The 16,235-nt window shown below is 40.0% G+C and overlaps 1 protein-coding gene across 10 annotated transcripts in view; it reads left to right on the top strand.

The window, feature by feature from the left end:
• Positions 1 to 16,235, top strand: part of LOC126419883 (trichoplein keratin filament-binding protein) — a 791,911-nt gene that overhangs the window by 736,183 nt on the left and 39,493 nt on the right. For all 10 annotated transcript variants that reach the window (XM_050087142.1, XM_050087143.1, XM_050087140.1 and 7 more), the window contains one exon: positions 3,017 to 3,122. In XM_050087142.1, coding sequence (XP_049943099.1) covers positions 3,017 to 3,122 — 106 coding nt within the window. The remainder of the gene's footprint in view (positions 1 to 3,016; positions 3,123 to 16,235) is intronic.

Raw genomic sequence — 16,235 nt, 5'->3', positions numbered from 1 at the left:
TTCAGAGCCAAAGTTCCACTTGATGACTGCACGACATGAAGCTTTATGCCTTGCCTGGGCCGTCAACACCGACGTTGGACTATTGGTGACTGGAAACATGTTGCCTATTCGAATGAGTCTTGTTTCAAGTTGTATCGAGCAGATGGATGTGTACGGGCCTGGAGACAACCTTATAATTCCATGGACCCTGCATGTGATCGGGTGACTGTTCAAGTTGGTGGAGGCTCTGTAATGGTGTGGGACATGTGCAGTTGGAGTGATGTGGGACCCTGATACATCTAAATACGACTCTGACAGGTGACACATATGTAAGCGTCCTGTCTAATCACCTGCATCCATTCATGTCCATTGTGAATTCCGACAAACTTGGGCGGTTCCAGCAGGACAATGTGACACCCCACATGTCCACAATTGCTACAGAGTGGCTCCAGGAACACTCTTCTGAGTTACACACATCCTCTGGCCACCAAACTCCCCAGACATGAGCATTATTGAGCATATTGGGGATACCTTGTAAAGTACTGTTCAGAAGAGATCTCCACCCCCTCATATTCTTACAGATCAATGGACAGCCCTGCAGGATTCATGGTCTCAATTCCCTCCAGCTCTACTTCAGACATTAATCCAGTCCATGCCGTGTCGTGTTGCTGCACTTCTGCATGCTCGTGGGAGCCTTACATGATATTCAGAAGGTGTACCACAGTTTCTTTGGCTCTTCAGTGTTGTCTCCTGTATATGGTGAATAGCAATATGCCGTTTTCTTAAAACACGTAAGCCAAGGTCACTTGAGTAAAGTCTCTCATTGTATCAGAATAAAGTAAATAAATTCTTGTTTTGTTGAGTGTACAAGAGTTGTTCAGTAAATAATGCACCAAAACAATATTTTTCTCAGAGCATATTTATTCATAGTAGTTAGAATTTGGCGACAGTATCAGTCAACATTTTTTTATATGTATTGTTTTCTATATAATTCCCAGTGCATTCTATAGCCATATGTCAGTGTTTTGTAAGAGCATGTATTTCCTGTTGGTAGCAGCTCTTGCCCTTTGTGCATAGTTGTGTTTTCAGTGCATCTTCAAAGTTTATTCCATATCAAGCAAACACATGAGTGGAGCAGCCTTCAGTTGCAGTATTAATGCTTTATGGCATTCTGGTTGTTGGAGTATACAGTGTATCTGTAGATTCTGTCATTAGCCAATGTATTATTATCTTGAAGAAGCACTTGTTGATATCCAGATAAACAAGGTGACTGTTTTAAACTTTTATTTATGAATTACAAATAAGGTGGATCGTGACCTAAATGAAATTCTGTGGTCCTAAAGACTTAGCACTGGCAGTGAGTGGAACCTGATTGGGTGTTTCCTGCCGAGGAGAAAGTGTAGGCAATGAGAAAAGATAAAAACTTTTATTGAAGTCCAATTGACTTTATGCAGAATACGAACCCAGAACCCGCAATGATGAGGAAAACGATACAGACCTTAATTGGTCCAAACAGATAGAAGTCTGAGGGTGCCAGGTCTGGGCTATAGGCTGATTGAGGCAGTGATGTCCATCCCAGTTTGATGATGTGCTCCCAGGTTCTGACGGTTGTATGTGGCTGTGCATTGTCGTGTTGGAGAAAAATTTCTTTTTGATGCTTGTCAGACCAAACACGTCGTAAACAGTTTTTGAGTTTGTCCTGAGAGTTAATATATGTGTCTGAATTAATGCTTTACCCATTTTGTAATGCAAACACATCCATGAGAATGTCATCATCACTATCTCGAAAGACTGTCTTCATTAATTTGTCAGCAGAGGAAGCTATCTTGAATTTCTTCTCATTTTCTGATTGAGGATGGTGCCACTCCTGTGACTGCCTTTTTGTTTCTAACTCATAGTGAGGCACCCAAGTGTCAAATCACTTCAAACTTTTCCAACATTTCAGATGAAACTGCTTTTCTTTGGACCTTGTGGTCTGTTTTCATGGAACCCATCTTTAGCACGCATTTGAATATCCATGAGTCTCAGTCAAAAAATCACTTAAATGAGGTTGTTTCCAAATAGTGTGTCCTCCCTATATTAATACATGGCTTTGAAACTTGGATTTGAAACAAGTTTTTCGAAAGCAAAATAACAGGAGTTCAGGATGTTGCAGAAAAGTGTAAAGACTCTAAAATAGGAATGGGCAAGATATATCACATGAAGAAATGATGGAAGGAAGACAGGAGACAACAAGGCAGACCACCCAATCATTGAATAAAGAACTGAAGAAAGTAACAGGCATCAACTGAAACAGGACAGAAGAAGGCACAGATAAAGAGACAACAAAAGGTTGAATTCGGAGAACTCACTAGTACATGTAGGGTGTTTCAAACTCTTTGTGACAAATTTCTTGGGATGATGTATCATGCCATGGGGAACAAGTATTGTTAGAGACAGAATGTTTGCCCATGCTTTTCAGTGATGCTAGGCATCCTTTAGTATTTGCTGGTCCTCAAACAAGATTTCACAGAACTAACAGTGTCTGCTAACCATGTTTGTTGCATCCACATACTACCCACCACAGAAAATTGAGATTTTCCACAAGAAAACCATAAGAATGGGTGTCTCAAAGTGAAAGATGTTTCATAAATGAATCAGAAACTTCAGTTTTGCCTTACATGTGGAGCAGGTGACTTGATAGGCAACACAGATTGCGTGTGAATGCGAGAGAGTGTCTACTTCCTGTCATCTCTCATATGTATGACTAATCTTAAATGGCGCCAGAAAGCATCAGCAAACATTTTGTCTCCAACAGAAGTGGTTTCTCATGACGTGGTCTATCAACCCCAGATGTTTGTTGCAAGGACCTTGAAATGTTCCTTAATTATCTATTGAATGACTCGCTATAATTTAGTATTAAAGTGTTGTCACAATGCTTTCTTCTTTGTTTACCATATTTGAACTTTTTTTACGAAACATTTCAGCTCTTGATCAGTGAAGACTGTTATGTTACATGATCTTTGAATAATTTCTGAAACAGTGCTTAATGTTGCAGTGAAGAAGCACGGTTGATGTGGCAAAAGCAGGAATCTCGTTGGAAAGCTGAAGAGCAGGCCAGAGAAGTGCTGATGTTACAAGTCCTCCAGGCTGTGCAACAGCAGGTACATCTGTCGCAGCAGCATGACTGTATGGTTTATGTTGTGAAATGTTGATGTCATGGCATCATATTTCTTCTCTGCTCCTAGCATGTAATTTTATGTACATGGGCAATGCCAAAACCCATTTATATGTGACGGAAAGTGAAAAGTTTCCTTACACCAAAATAACGCTTAATAATTTATTATCTAATCCCCTTTTAGCTGGGTACACTTTGATCTGCATGTATCAAGTGAGCAGATTACATGCTTTAAGTGTTAGTTTGTAAAGTCCAGAAATATCCATGCATGGTTAGCATAAGCTCTTTACTTGACTCGGAATGTTTTCCAGCCACATGTTTGTTTGGATATAATAATAGGTGAGCCAATCTTATGAAAGGAGTGAATGTTCCAACAATTTGCACCCCATTTCTCCCCCCTCCCAGCTGCAATGCCTTGGTCACTCCTCGGCCAAGTACTTTTTGGAGAGAGAGAAAGTAACACAAGATTTCTTTTTATGAAAGCTTATCTAAAAAGATTTCTTGATCATGGAAATTTATTGATAACTTTGCATAATGCCTTCAGAGTAGATTTTCATTTTATTCTTTTTATTTTGACAGTTAGCATATGATGATCAATTTTTGTTCAGTTAACTTCATATTTCTAACACAATAAATCAGTAAACCACCTTGACCCTGGGAAGTCTGACAAAATTTAACAAGTGGCATTAATGCAATGTCCATACTCAACAAGTGACTGTACACATTTGACTGTTTTCTACAGTAGCTCCGTGTGGACTACTGTTCTAACACTGTCCTACGAAAGCACACAAGCGTGTGGCATTGTCAACTGTTGGCACGTAAATATGTATGTAATAAATTGCTTGGATACGAAGCTGTTACATTTTAAATAACAATGTAGAAGACAGGAAAAGTAGAGAATACATATAAACATTAGGCATTGAAGTTATTTTAATTGGCAGTTGTTTAAATATCGTTAAAATAGTACACATAGCCAGTTCTACTTTTATGGGCAGAATTCAGTATGTGTACTTTCACCCTCATGTTCCAGCAAAGCCAACTAACAAATTTCTGGAAACTGAAAATCTAACTGAAATATTTCATAAAAATGTTATTTTAGTAAAAGTCTAGATTTTTGTGATCAGAAAAATTAGAATAAGAGAATAACACTGAATTTTCAAAAGGACTATATTTGGAGATTTGAATACATCTAGAGTTGCACTAAGTTCTCAGAAAGAGGGGTCGTTTATTAGAATAAAGAAACTAAAGACTTTGAAAGAAGGCTGTGTGTAGATCACAGTACTGGACGGTATTTACAACTGCAGTAAATAACAAATGCAGTGGGTACATCTACATAAGCTTTATTAGCTGACATAAATATATGTAGCTGCCTTGGACCAGGACTAAAGTCACACTATTCTTTCTATGCATAGTCTAAAGATCATTCTCTTCTCATGGCAGAGGGCTCTGGAAATGGCACTAAGATCGATACTCACACAGGGCTTCCTACTGGTAATGACGAGGAGCACTGTGGGTTGTTGCGTCGCTGTGTGTTGTTGCGTCGCTGTGTGTTGTTGCGTCGACGTGTGTTGTTGCGTCGACGTGGGCAACTGGATTGGCCATGTTGTAACTTGCACATTTCTCAAGTGATTGTCATAATTGTCATAATTGATGTGTAAATAGATGACATGGTAGTGTACCAGGTGTGCTGCGGTGGATATCATGGTTGGTCGTAGCTTGGCGTGGATGGCCAAGTCAGAGGCGATGGTGGTGGTGATAGAACAGCAGGAGTTTGGTCATTGAGAGACGACTGTGCTGGTGGGAAAGGAAGTTGCAGCATGCCTTGATCGACAGTAGCGCTGACCGAGGTGTCATCCTCAGGATGTAGTACCTTGTAGAACCCAGGTAGGCTTGAGATGGGAGAGGGAGACTGTCATGGGCTTGCAGTGAAGCATGATAACAAATGGCTGTGGCCCGCATTGGAGTACCAGATATGGACTAGTGTGTGGCAATTGCAGAGCTGTCCGAACTGTGTCATCGGTCACTGTGAAATATTCACAAGTAGAGAGCTCTTTGTGTACGAGTACTGTGGGGGTTGTATGGGGAGCCAGAGGTGGCAAGTGCTTCTTCTGAGTGGTGTGACGAACATGCAGTGAGAGTGCCAGTGGGTCCTGTTGTTGGGCATCATTAATAGGTCCTGCAAAGACAGCTGGTGTGACTAGTGGTTTCCCATACATCACCTTTGCTGGGGAGATACGTAAATCTTCTTTATATGGGGAGCAGATCCAAGGAGAATCCAGGGCAGCACTTCCAGCCACGAAACATTGTGGTACATTAGGGCTGCTTCGTGGTCCTGTGTCACTTCTCAATGAGGCCATTGCTCTGCAGGTGATATGCTGTTGTCCACACGTGGGCATTGAAGACATCTGACTCAAACTGGCAGCCCTAATAAGTGGCAACCAGATCGAGCACGCCAAAATGAACAATTCGAGGTTTCCATGAAGGTACATGCAACCATTTCAGCGGTGTTGTCACATAAGGAAGTTGCTTCAACCCAATGAGATGTTCTGTTGTTGATCAAAAGTGGGTAACGGAATCTGTCAGAATCCTTGAGTGGTCCAACAGTGTCCAAGTTGACATGACGGATCTCATCTTGGAATAGGGAACCGCTCGAATTGTGGCTGGGTATGGCAGTTCGTTTTTGGACACTGGCATGGAAGGCAACTCTGCACTCAGTGATGGCCATCACACTTGACATCAGATTACACAAACATGTCTGTCACTAATTGTACAAACGCTTTGATACTCAGGTGGCTAAAGTTTTGTAGTCTGTCAAACATTTTAGACACATAGTGATCGAAACTGTGGACTTTGACTCTGTCTTGAGAAACGTCTCGGAGCAGTGTTATATTAGTGGAGAGGAGAGTGCAATGTTCAATCTACAGGATTTTAACCATATCATTAAGATGATCAGTGATGATGGAGCCCTTTCCTTGCTTGGCTACCATAAGTTTCTAATCATACTACAGAAATATCACACAGATTTGGGACAGATAGTCGGTGATGATGTGGTCTATGCTGTGAATGTGACGCACATCAGTAGTACACTGCACGATGAGGTCTAAGTGTCTGTACTGCCGAGATATGGCATCTTTGGAGGGATTTCTAATGGTGTTGACCAGTGGCTTATGGTCATTGGCTTATGGTCAGTGTCTTCTCGAAAAAGTTTGTCACCCATACACACAGCGAAAAGCTCACTGTCAGAGGCCGACAATTTACGCTGAGACTGTCAACGATCTGCTGAAGTACCACAACCACAATAGATTTTCTAGCATCAGTGGTGAGTGTGAGATGAGCTTCTGGGTTTGGGGGGGGGGGGGGGGCGAGAGAGAGAGAGAGAGAGAGAGAGAGAGAGAGAGAGAGAGAGAGAGAGAGAGGGAGGGAAGGAAGGGAAGAAGAGAGATTGGTGGTCTGCATCAAGCTGTTCTTAGCTTTATGTGATGCCTGTGTCTGTGATAAAAATTGAGAATCCTGAGAAGGAAATGATGCAAGTCATGGTAAGTTTCGAGAAGAGGCAAGTTTTTAAGCATGTCAATTCGTTCGGTGATTGGCTTAATGCTGGACGTATTACATGTGTGCCCAATAAACATTACTTCTAACTGATGTAGCTGTGACTTGGCTTCATTCATGATAATAGTAACCTGCTGCAGCGTGGTTAGAAATTGTTCTAGGTGAACTGTGTGCTTCTCTGAGGAACATGAGAAAACCAAAATATCATCAAGACTCATATAACAAAAGGGGAAGTGATGGAAGAGGCCGTCAATGAACTGATACAATGTTTGACTAACATTCTTTAAGCCATAAGGTGTAAGAAGGTATTCGTTAAGCCTGATTGGTATTATGATGGCAGCCTTTTGTATAACGTCAGGGCGCATCGAAATTTGTACATCTACATCTATATCTACATGGTAACTCTGCAATTCACACTTAAGTGCCTGGCAGAGGGTTCATCGAACCATTTTCATACTACTCTACCATTCCACTCTCGAATGGCGCGTGGGGAAAAAAGAACACCTAAATCTTTCCGTTCGAGCTGTGATTTCTCTTATTTTATCATGATGATCATTTCTCCCTACATAGGTGGGCATCAACAAAATATTTAGACATTCGGAAGAGAAAGTTGGCGATTGAAATTTTGTAAATAGATCTAGCCGCAAAGAAAACCGCCTTTGCTTCAGTGACTGCCACCCCCAATTCGCGAATCATATCAGTGACACTCTCACTCCTATTGCATGATAACATGAAATGAGCTGCCCTTCTTTGTACTTTTTCGATGTCCTCCATCAATCCTACTTGGTAAGGATCCCACGCCGCACAGCAATATTCCATCAGAGGATGGACAAGTGTAATGTAGGCTGTCTCTTTAGTGGGTTTGTCGCATCTTCTAAGTGTTCTGCCAACAAAGCACAGTCTTTGTTTCGCCTTCCCCACAATATTATCTATGTGGTCTTTCCAATTTAAGTTGCTCGTTATTGTAATTCCTAGGTATTTAGTTGTTTTGACAGCCCTTAGATTTGTACGATTTATTGTATACCCAAAATTTATCGGATTTCTTTTAGTACCCATGTGGATGACCTCACGCTTTTCTTTGTTTAGTACCAATTGCTACTTTTTTCACCATACAGAAATTCTCTATAGATCATTTTGTAATTGGAATTGATTGTCTGATGGTTTTACTAGATGGTATTTACAGCGTCATCTGCAAACAATCTAAGGGGGCTGCTCAGATTATCATTTATGTAAATCAGAAACAGCAGAGGGCCTATGACACTACCTTGCGGATTGCCAGATATCACTTCTGTTCTACTCAATGATTTACTGTCCATCACTACGAACTGTGACCTCTCTGACAGGAAATAACTAATATAGTCACACAACTAGGACAATACTCCATATGCACGCAATTTAATTAATAGTCAGTTGTGAGGAATGGTATCAAAAGCCTTCTGGAAATCTAGGAATATGGAATCGATCTGAGATCCCTTGTCAACAGCACTCATTACTTCATGGGAATAAAGAGCCAGCTGTGTTGCACAAGAATGATATTTTCTGAATCCGTGTTGGTTATGTATCAATAAGTCATTTTCTCCAAGGTGATTCTAATGTCCAAGTACAGTATATGCTCCAAAATCCTACTGCAAACTGAGGTCAGTGATATGGGTCTGTAATTCAATGGGTTACTCCTATTTCCTTTCTTGAATATTGGTGTGACCTGTGCTACTTTCCAGTCTTTAGGAACAGACCTTTCGTCAAGTGAGTGGTTGTATATGACTGCTAAGAAAGGGGCTATTGTGTCTGCATACTCTGAAAGAAACCTGATTGGTATATCATCTGTACCGGAAGACTTGCCTTTCTTAAGTGATCTGAGTTGTTTTGCAACACCTAAGATATCTACTTTTTGATTTGCAGGTAAGCATGTTTGCTGTTGATAATGCTAAAGATTGTTGCATCTGTGAGCACATGTGTAAAGTCTTGGAGATTCAGGCCAGGGTAGCTGCATGGATTGTTCTAGAATTAAGAACTGTGTAGTTTCCATAAAGTCTTGTTTCACCATCTTTCTTGGGAAGAAGTTTAATTTGTGATGCCTAGGGGCTGTCGGATGGTGGACAATATCTGCATGTAAAAGTTCATGAATAGTGTTTTCAGTTGCTTGTAAATTTGCAGGGCAGAGGCAATACGGTATGTGTCTGACAGGAGGACCATCTGTTGTCATAACCCTAAGCATCATACCGACGCGTACTGCACACGCATAAGCCCAAATGCAGGTGGTGGCTGGGACCAGTGCTCTGTCTGTTAACTAACACTGTAGTTAGTAGCATACCGACTATGAGGTGTGCATTGTTGTTAGTCAGCTATGCTGAGTGCTTCGCTGAGAACCGTCTGGAGGCAGGTGGCAAGGGGAAGGGGGGCACCTCTTACGTGGTGGCCAGTTTTAAGTTATTGTTGACATCTAGCACTTGTGCGTGGCGCAGCAGAATGCCTGTGAAGTCCAGACCACGGCGGTGAGGAGGGTGCACAGTATAGGGTAGCAGCTGGCCCGTGTCAAATGAGCTCACGTATAAGTGTGCATACTGTTGCAGGTTCGGTTATTGACACTTTTATGCTGTGGCGGAGGTCAGAATTTTCATTGTGAAGTACTTGTGCTTCTGTGAAGAAGTCACTGTATTGCTGCTGAGAGGAGAGAATGCTTTGAATCGTGGACACATAGTGGATTTTTTTCTATCATAGATTCATGACTAGAAATATATCTGGCAGAATACATTGCAGTGGGTGTAGTCTAAGAGAATTGTCCTCAGACCGCAGCCGAGGTATTGTGGTGTGTTGACGCCACATGCACTATGTCAGGCAAAAGTTTGTGCTGGTGTAAAAAGTCCATGTCAATAACAGGCTTGTGCACATCCATGAGCTAAAATGTCCAGATGCATTATAAATCCAGTGTAAGCTGAACAGTGCACAAGATGATGCAATGGATGGAGATTTCTGAGTCATCTACTGAAGTGTAGACTAGTGGGCGTGCTGTTATAGAGCAGAGACTTGATATCAGAGCCGATATCAACAAGGAAGAATTGTTTTGTAGTTAGGTCTTGAACGAAGAGGCATTTGTCCATGGGTACCGTAGAAGAGATGTGAGCCTGTGCACCGTGCAAGAGTGATAGGTGACTATGTTGTGATGAATGGCCTGAAGCATCTATTTCAGCCCGCTTGGGATCTCGCATGTTTTTTGATATTTTCAAGCTGTCTGCCCATAGGTAGTATGACACCAGCAGAACGATGGTCGTGAAGAGGTCGCATTACTGGGCGTGACCTTATCTCTGGTAGGGGCAGGGTGTTCTTACTGTAGTAGACAATGAAGCATGATGTCACCCTCAGGTCACGTTAAGCTGCTCAGCTGACTGTGGTTGGCAATGAAGATGGTAACACCCATCTGCTGCCTGGTGTGTCATCATCCTGTTTGTTTATTAATCAACAGTGATGGATGATGAAGGACATACAATCAGTTAGCATGAGTCATTTCTCGAGAGGTTCAGACTTGTGTAGTCATTGCTAGTTGAAGTTCCATTGGTAGTTTAACAATCCATAGCATCCGTAGTACCACGTTTGGCACAAAGGGCACAGAGACATCGCCAGATGTGTCACAGAGTGTTGCCAAAGCCTCCTGTACTTGTTGTTCAGGGTTACGTGATAGGTGTTGTTGGAGTGCGAACTTCACTGCATCGAACTTGTTTGTTTGAGGCAGAGACAGTGTGACGTTACTGATGACTTCCGCTTGAACTGGTAGGTGGCAGAGTTAACTGACATATCTAGCATCACCACTGAGGACTCCTGTTGCCATAGAAATATTCACAGTCGTCGTGAACCACAAAGGGCTGTTAGCGACATCAGAAGGTGGCAATTTGAGGAGAGTACTAAGCTTTGGACATGAAGTGAAGGCCGAATTTGCAGCATTGTCTCTTGCAGCAGGCAAGGTGGCTGCTGATTGTGCGTGAAGCCTGGTTTATTGTAATGAAACAGTAAATGTCTGGATGTTTGCATTTCATGCTGTGGAAGATGCAGGAGGCGCGCAACTTGTCACATGTATGTTGCACTCGGTTTCAAATGGGAGCATTGGCCGCAAAGGCACTATCCTTCAGATCTGAAAGCAGGTCCAGAATGTGAATCGACATATGTGACAATTGTTTGTGGCACGCAAATGGTTGATGCGGGTCAGTATGCGAATGTTCATATTGCACGTGTGACATGGAAGGAGCAGATGATACAAAAATGTTGCTACAAACATTATGGGATCATTGTAAAACTATTGATAAACATAGTTGTACTCATGGCATGAAACTGGATTCACAAGTGATAGGCATTGTTGAGGTACAGAAGGTTCGATGATGTCTGTAGAATGTTGTGAGCTCATATGTAAGTAGTATTTTTATTCATATAAAAACACAGCAGAAAAGGAAAAAAAATACTATGTATGTTAGGAGTGGCATTATAGCAAGTGGGGCTATCCCACCGTGGCATATTTTGATGAGAATGTTTACCGTAGCCTTGGTTGATGTTAATGATGTTGAGTCATCAGTGCACTCAATTTTTGCAATTGTTTGTGTGCACTGAGAGCACGTCACATCCTGCACTGCAGTCCTTCCACCACTGCACTCCAGAAGCGATTTGCTGGTTTGGGCATTGTGTGGTGTTACATTGTCATAACAAAAAATGACGAAATTTTGAAGAATTGCGAATTTCACAACTGACTCGGGGTCATTGATGTGGGTGGTTCATAGTACAAGCTGTTATTTTATGACTGTCATAAGAAACTAATGCAGCAGATACAACTGAGTAAATTTTATTACCTGACATAATTACATGCAGCTGCCTTGCACCAAAACTCAGATTGCACTACTCTCTCTCTGCACGGTCAAAAGATTGTTCTCTTCTTGTGGTTGGTTGGTTTTGGGGTGGGGGGGTGGGGGGGGGGGTGACCAAACTGCTTGGTCATCAGTCCCTACTTCTTGTGGCAGAGGGCCTCTGGAAACTGCATGGAGATTAATACTTCCACGAGGTATGTCGATCATAAAACAAATAATTATTAGCTTGGCTGGACTTGAAAGTGCACGTGGTTTACTTGAATATTTCTTTAAATAAAATGTTTCTACATGACTATGTATATTATTATTATTATCATCATCATCAGTAAAGTGTAAACTATACACTGAATAATAAGGTTTAGAAAATTGCACCTTGGAAATAATTTGGTAAGTTCCCATGTAAATAGTATTTTTATTCATGTAAAAAACAGGGAAAAAATATTATTTTTATTCAGGGTGGTGTTATAACAAGTGGGGCTATCCCACCTTGGCATATTTTGATGACAATGTTTAGTGTATCCTAGGTTGACATTAATGATGATCTCTTCAGGTACTGCATCTTGCATATTACGTATTATTCAGAGGTTCAGGCTGTCAACCAAATGAAAGTGTCCATCTTGATACCTGTTAAAATTTTATCAATGCTGTTGTTAAATATTCCAAAGAGAAGCTTTAAATAAATGTCTTCAAAGTTTTTTTTTATTGTGTACAGCTTACAAGGAAGTACACCATTCGCGGAGGTATACAAATACGAGCTCCTTGCAAGATGAGCGATTCATGTCACATGAAATAAAACAAAGTGCAGACTCGGTAGACATAAATGCTACATATAAATGGACAAGTGAAAAGTTCGAGAACAAAAGATAGCATTAAAAGTGTAGCTGAAAATGAATTTCTCATAATTGGCGATTCCATGTTGAAAAATGTCATAGTGCCAACCTGTGAAGTTGAAGCCTGCCCAGGAATTAGGTTCCGTCAGCTCAGTAACTATTTTAAAAGCATTGCAAATTGAAGAGAAAACATCAAAAAAGAAGCGAACCAAAATTACAAAGCCGTTTTCTTCTATGTTGGGACAAATTCCCTTTGAGGATACAATGAAGAGGAAATTATTAACAAATCAAAAAATATAATCTGATCAGCCAGAAAAATTTACCCTGCTTCCAGGATAGTGATCAGTGGAATCATAAACAGGAAGTTGGTGAGTGACAGTTATATCAGTCAAATCAATTGCAGACTCAATGAGTGTTGTGACAGACTAGGTGCTGTATTTATAAATTCAGATATGAGTTTGGGCAAGGAATGTCTAGCCAAGGATGCACTGCATCTAAACAGACTAGGATCGATGACCTTCAACAAAATGTTTATGGATATTTGCAAATCCATTGAAACTAAGGGAAACTAATATTTACTGGAAGGGATGTAAAAGAAAAATGCCTATTAGCTGAAAAGAAAACTGCTAAAGAGTGTCTACGAAAATGTATGTTTAATACCATTAAAACAAGCAAAAATTCTTATTTGATGCACTGGAATATAAATGGCTTAAATTCTAAATCTTCCAGCAGTCTAAGCTACAAACTCGATGAGTTACAATTCTTCCCACAGAATGTAAAAGCATAAAAATTATTTGTTTAAATGAACACTGGCTTAGCTCTAATACAATAAATATTTTAAATAAAATTGAAAATTTCTATGTGCAAGCAGCTATTGCAGGGAGAAAAAAATCTCACGGAGGTTGCTGCATACTCCAGGATTCTTCTATAAGCTATGAAGTGAAAACAGATTTTAATTGTTTAAATGAAGATTGCATATTTGAAAGTTGTTGTATAGAGCTTAAAGACCTTAATATGTTAATCATTTCAATTTACAGAATTCCAGAAAGGGCCTTAGTCACACCTTTCCTCTCCAAATTCCAGTGCTTGCTAGATAAACTAAAGAAAGAAAAGAAGAAAAAAATTGTAATAGCAGCAGATTTTAATATGACAATAAACAATCGACAAAATTTATTGATTCAATTAAAAAGTCTGGTTTTTAACTAAGTTTTTTGGAGTTCACTAGAGAAAATATCCACTCAGCAACATGCATCGACAACATTGTAACAAATTACTACTTTGATAATGTACATCAATTCTGTCTAAACTTAGGACTTTCTGATCACTCAGCCTCGTTTGTCTCACTGCCAAAAAGCGATACACATATTATGAGAAAAATATATCAAAAGAAGTATCAATAAAACAAATATAGAAATATTCTTTGAGAAACCAAGTAAAGTTAAGTGGTGTTTCGGGGATGGTGATTCAACAAATGAAAACTTTAGTACATTATTAAACAGTTTTCTTGAAGTATTTAATGAAACTTTCCTGCCAAGATCATATTGTAATGAAACACCAAGTAAGATAAGATAGTTCACACCAGGAATAAAAATATCCAGTGAGAGGGAAAGGAAGCCACACAATCAGCTGAAGCACAACAAAGATCCTGATTTTGTAAAATATGTTAGAAACTATAAAACTATTTTTAAAAAAGTTGTGAAAGCTTCAAAACAAATGGCAAATAACAAGTTCATTCTTGAGCGAAAAATAAAACAAGGGAAGTATGGTCTGTAGTGAAGTGTGAATTAGGCGTCTGAAATCACAGACAAGATATTTCAAAAATCAAACTTAAGGAAAAATTGGTTGTAAATCCAGCTCAAAATATCTGAGTGCTTCAATGAGTACTTCATAAATATAGCAAACTCTGATTTAGACATAGCAAATTACGAGCAGAAAGTAAATAGTTTTGGGTTAAAAGGTAATACCAGTGAATGTCTTAAAAGTTCAACACAGTCTCAGCAAAATTTGTTGAAAATATCACACTCTCCTTAAAACACAAAAAGTCTGCTGGCTGGCGTGGGCCACCCACCAAAATAATTAAAGATTTTTACAACATAATAGCTCATCCTCTCTCTCTTAAAATATGCATAAGTAAAACCATTGTTTAAAAAAGGTTCAAAAGATGATGTGGGAAATTATCACTCCATCTCTGTACTCCCTGTCATATTAAAATTATTTGAAAAAATTGCTGCTTTACAGATACAAAGCTTCATCACACAGAATATCATTTCACATAACCAGTTTGGCTTCCAACAAGGCAAAAACACAGTAGATGTGATACATGAGTTAATTGAAAAAATTACTTCATAACTATATAATAGAGGGAAACATTCCACACGGGAAAAATATATTTAAAAACAAAGATGATGTGACTTACCATACGAAAGCGCTGGCAGGTCGATAGAAACACAAACAGACACAGACATACATACACACAAAATTCAAGCTTTCGCAACAAACTGTTGCCTCATCTGGAAAGAGGGAAGGAGAGGGAAAGATGAAAGGAAGTGGGTTTTAAGGGAGAGGGTAAGGAGTCATTCCAATCCCGGGAGCGGAAAGACTTACCTTAGGGGGAAAAAAGGACGGGTATACACTTGCACACACACACATATCCATCGACACATATACAGACACAAGTAGACATATTTAAAGACAAAGAATTTGTGCCAAATATATCAATATAATAGAGGGAAACATTTCACGCGGGAAAAATATATTTAAAAACAAAGATGATGTGACTTACCACACGAAAGCTCTGGCATGTCGATAGAAACACAAACAGACACATACATACACACAAAATTCAAGCTTTCACAACGAACTGTTGCCTCTCCTTCCCTCTTTCCTGATGAGGCAACAGTTTGTTGCGAAAGCTTGAATTTTGTGTGTATGTATGTGTCTGTTTGTGTTTCTATCGACCTGCCAGCGCTTTCGTATGGTGAGTCACATCATCTTTGTTTTTACTGCATAACTAGATACGAAAGCTAGGTCGCAGGAATATTCTGTGATCTTACAAAAGTATCCAACTCTGTAAACCATGCCCTGATGCTTTTCAACCTCAACAGGTATGGATTGAGGAATATTGCTTTGAAATGGTTTGAATCATATCTCTGGGAGAGGAAACAAAGGGTAGTAATCACATCAAATGGAGCAGATTACGTCTCAGAGTGGAAAACTGTGTCACAAGGTGCTCCTCAAGGCTCAATCTTTGGACCCAATTCATTCCTGTTCAATGTAAATGACTTACCACTCGTCCGCCTAGTGTAGCGTAGCGGTAGCATTTCTACCTACCACGCAGGGGGCCCAGGTTCGATTCCTGGCAGGGGACTGGGTGTTGTGTGTCCTTCATCATCATTTTCATCATCATTGACCCGCAAGTCGCCGAAGTGGCGTCAGCTGAAAAGGACTTGCAATATGGCGGCTGAACTCCCCCATATGGGGCCTCCTGGCCAACAATGCTATATGCTCATTTTTATTTGACTTGCCTCTCCATATAAATAATCATTTAACTTTGTTTGCAGATGATACTTCTGCCCTAATTAAAAATAAAAATTCTGACAGTATACCACAGAGTATCATAAATACTTTAAGTTATCTGGAAACATGGTTCAGTCTAAATGGCTTGAGGCTGAACATTTCAGAAACCCACATCATGAGTTTCAAAGCCAAACAGTCAAAAACTGAAGAAATCTGCATCACTCACAAAAATAAAAAAAATGGAAGAACTTGACTCGGTCGGGTTCCTGGGAATAAACTTGGACAGAACTTTGAGTTGGAATTCTCATATAGATTATCCAGCTAATAAATTAAACAGTCTTGCATTTGCAATGGAAATTT

The sequence above is a fragment of the Schistocerca serialis genome, chromosome 9, assembly GCF_023864345.2.
Source record: "Schistocerca serialis cubense isolate TAMUIC-IGC-003099 chromosome 9, iqSchSeri2.2, whole genome shotgun sequence".
Classification (NCBI taxonomy): Eukaryota; Metazoa; Arthropoda; class Insecta; order Orthoptera; family Acrididae; genus Schistocerca; species Schistocerca serialis.
This window is presented reverse-complemented; position numbering and strand designations above follow the sequence as displayed.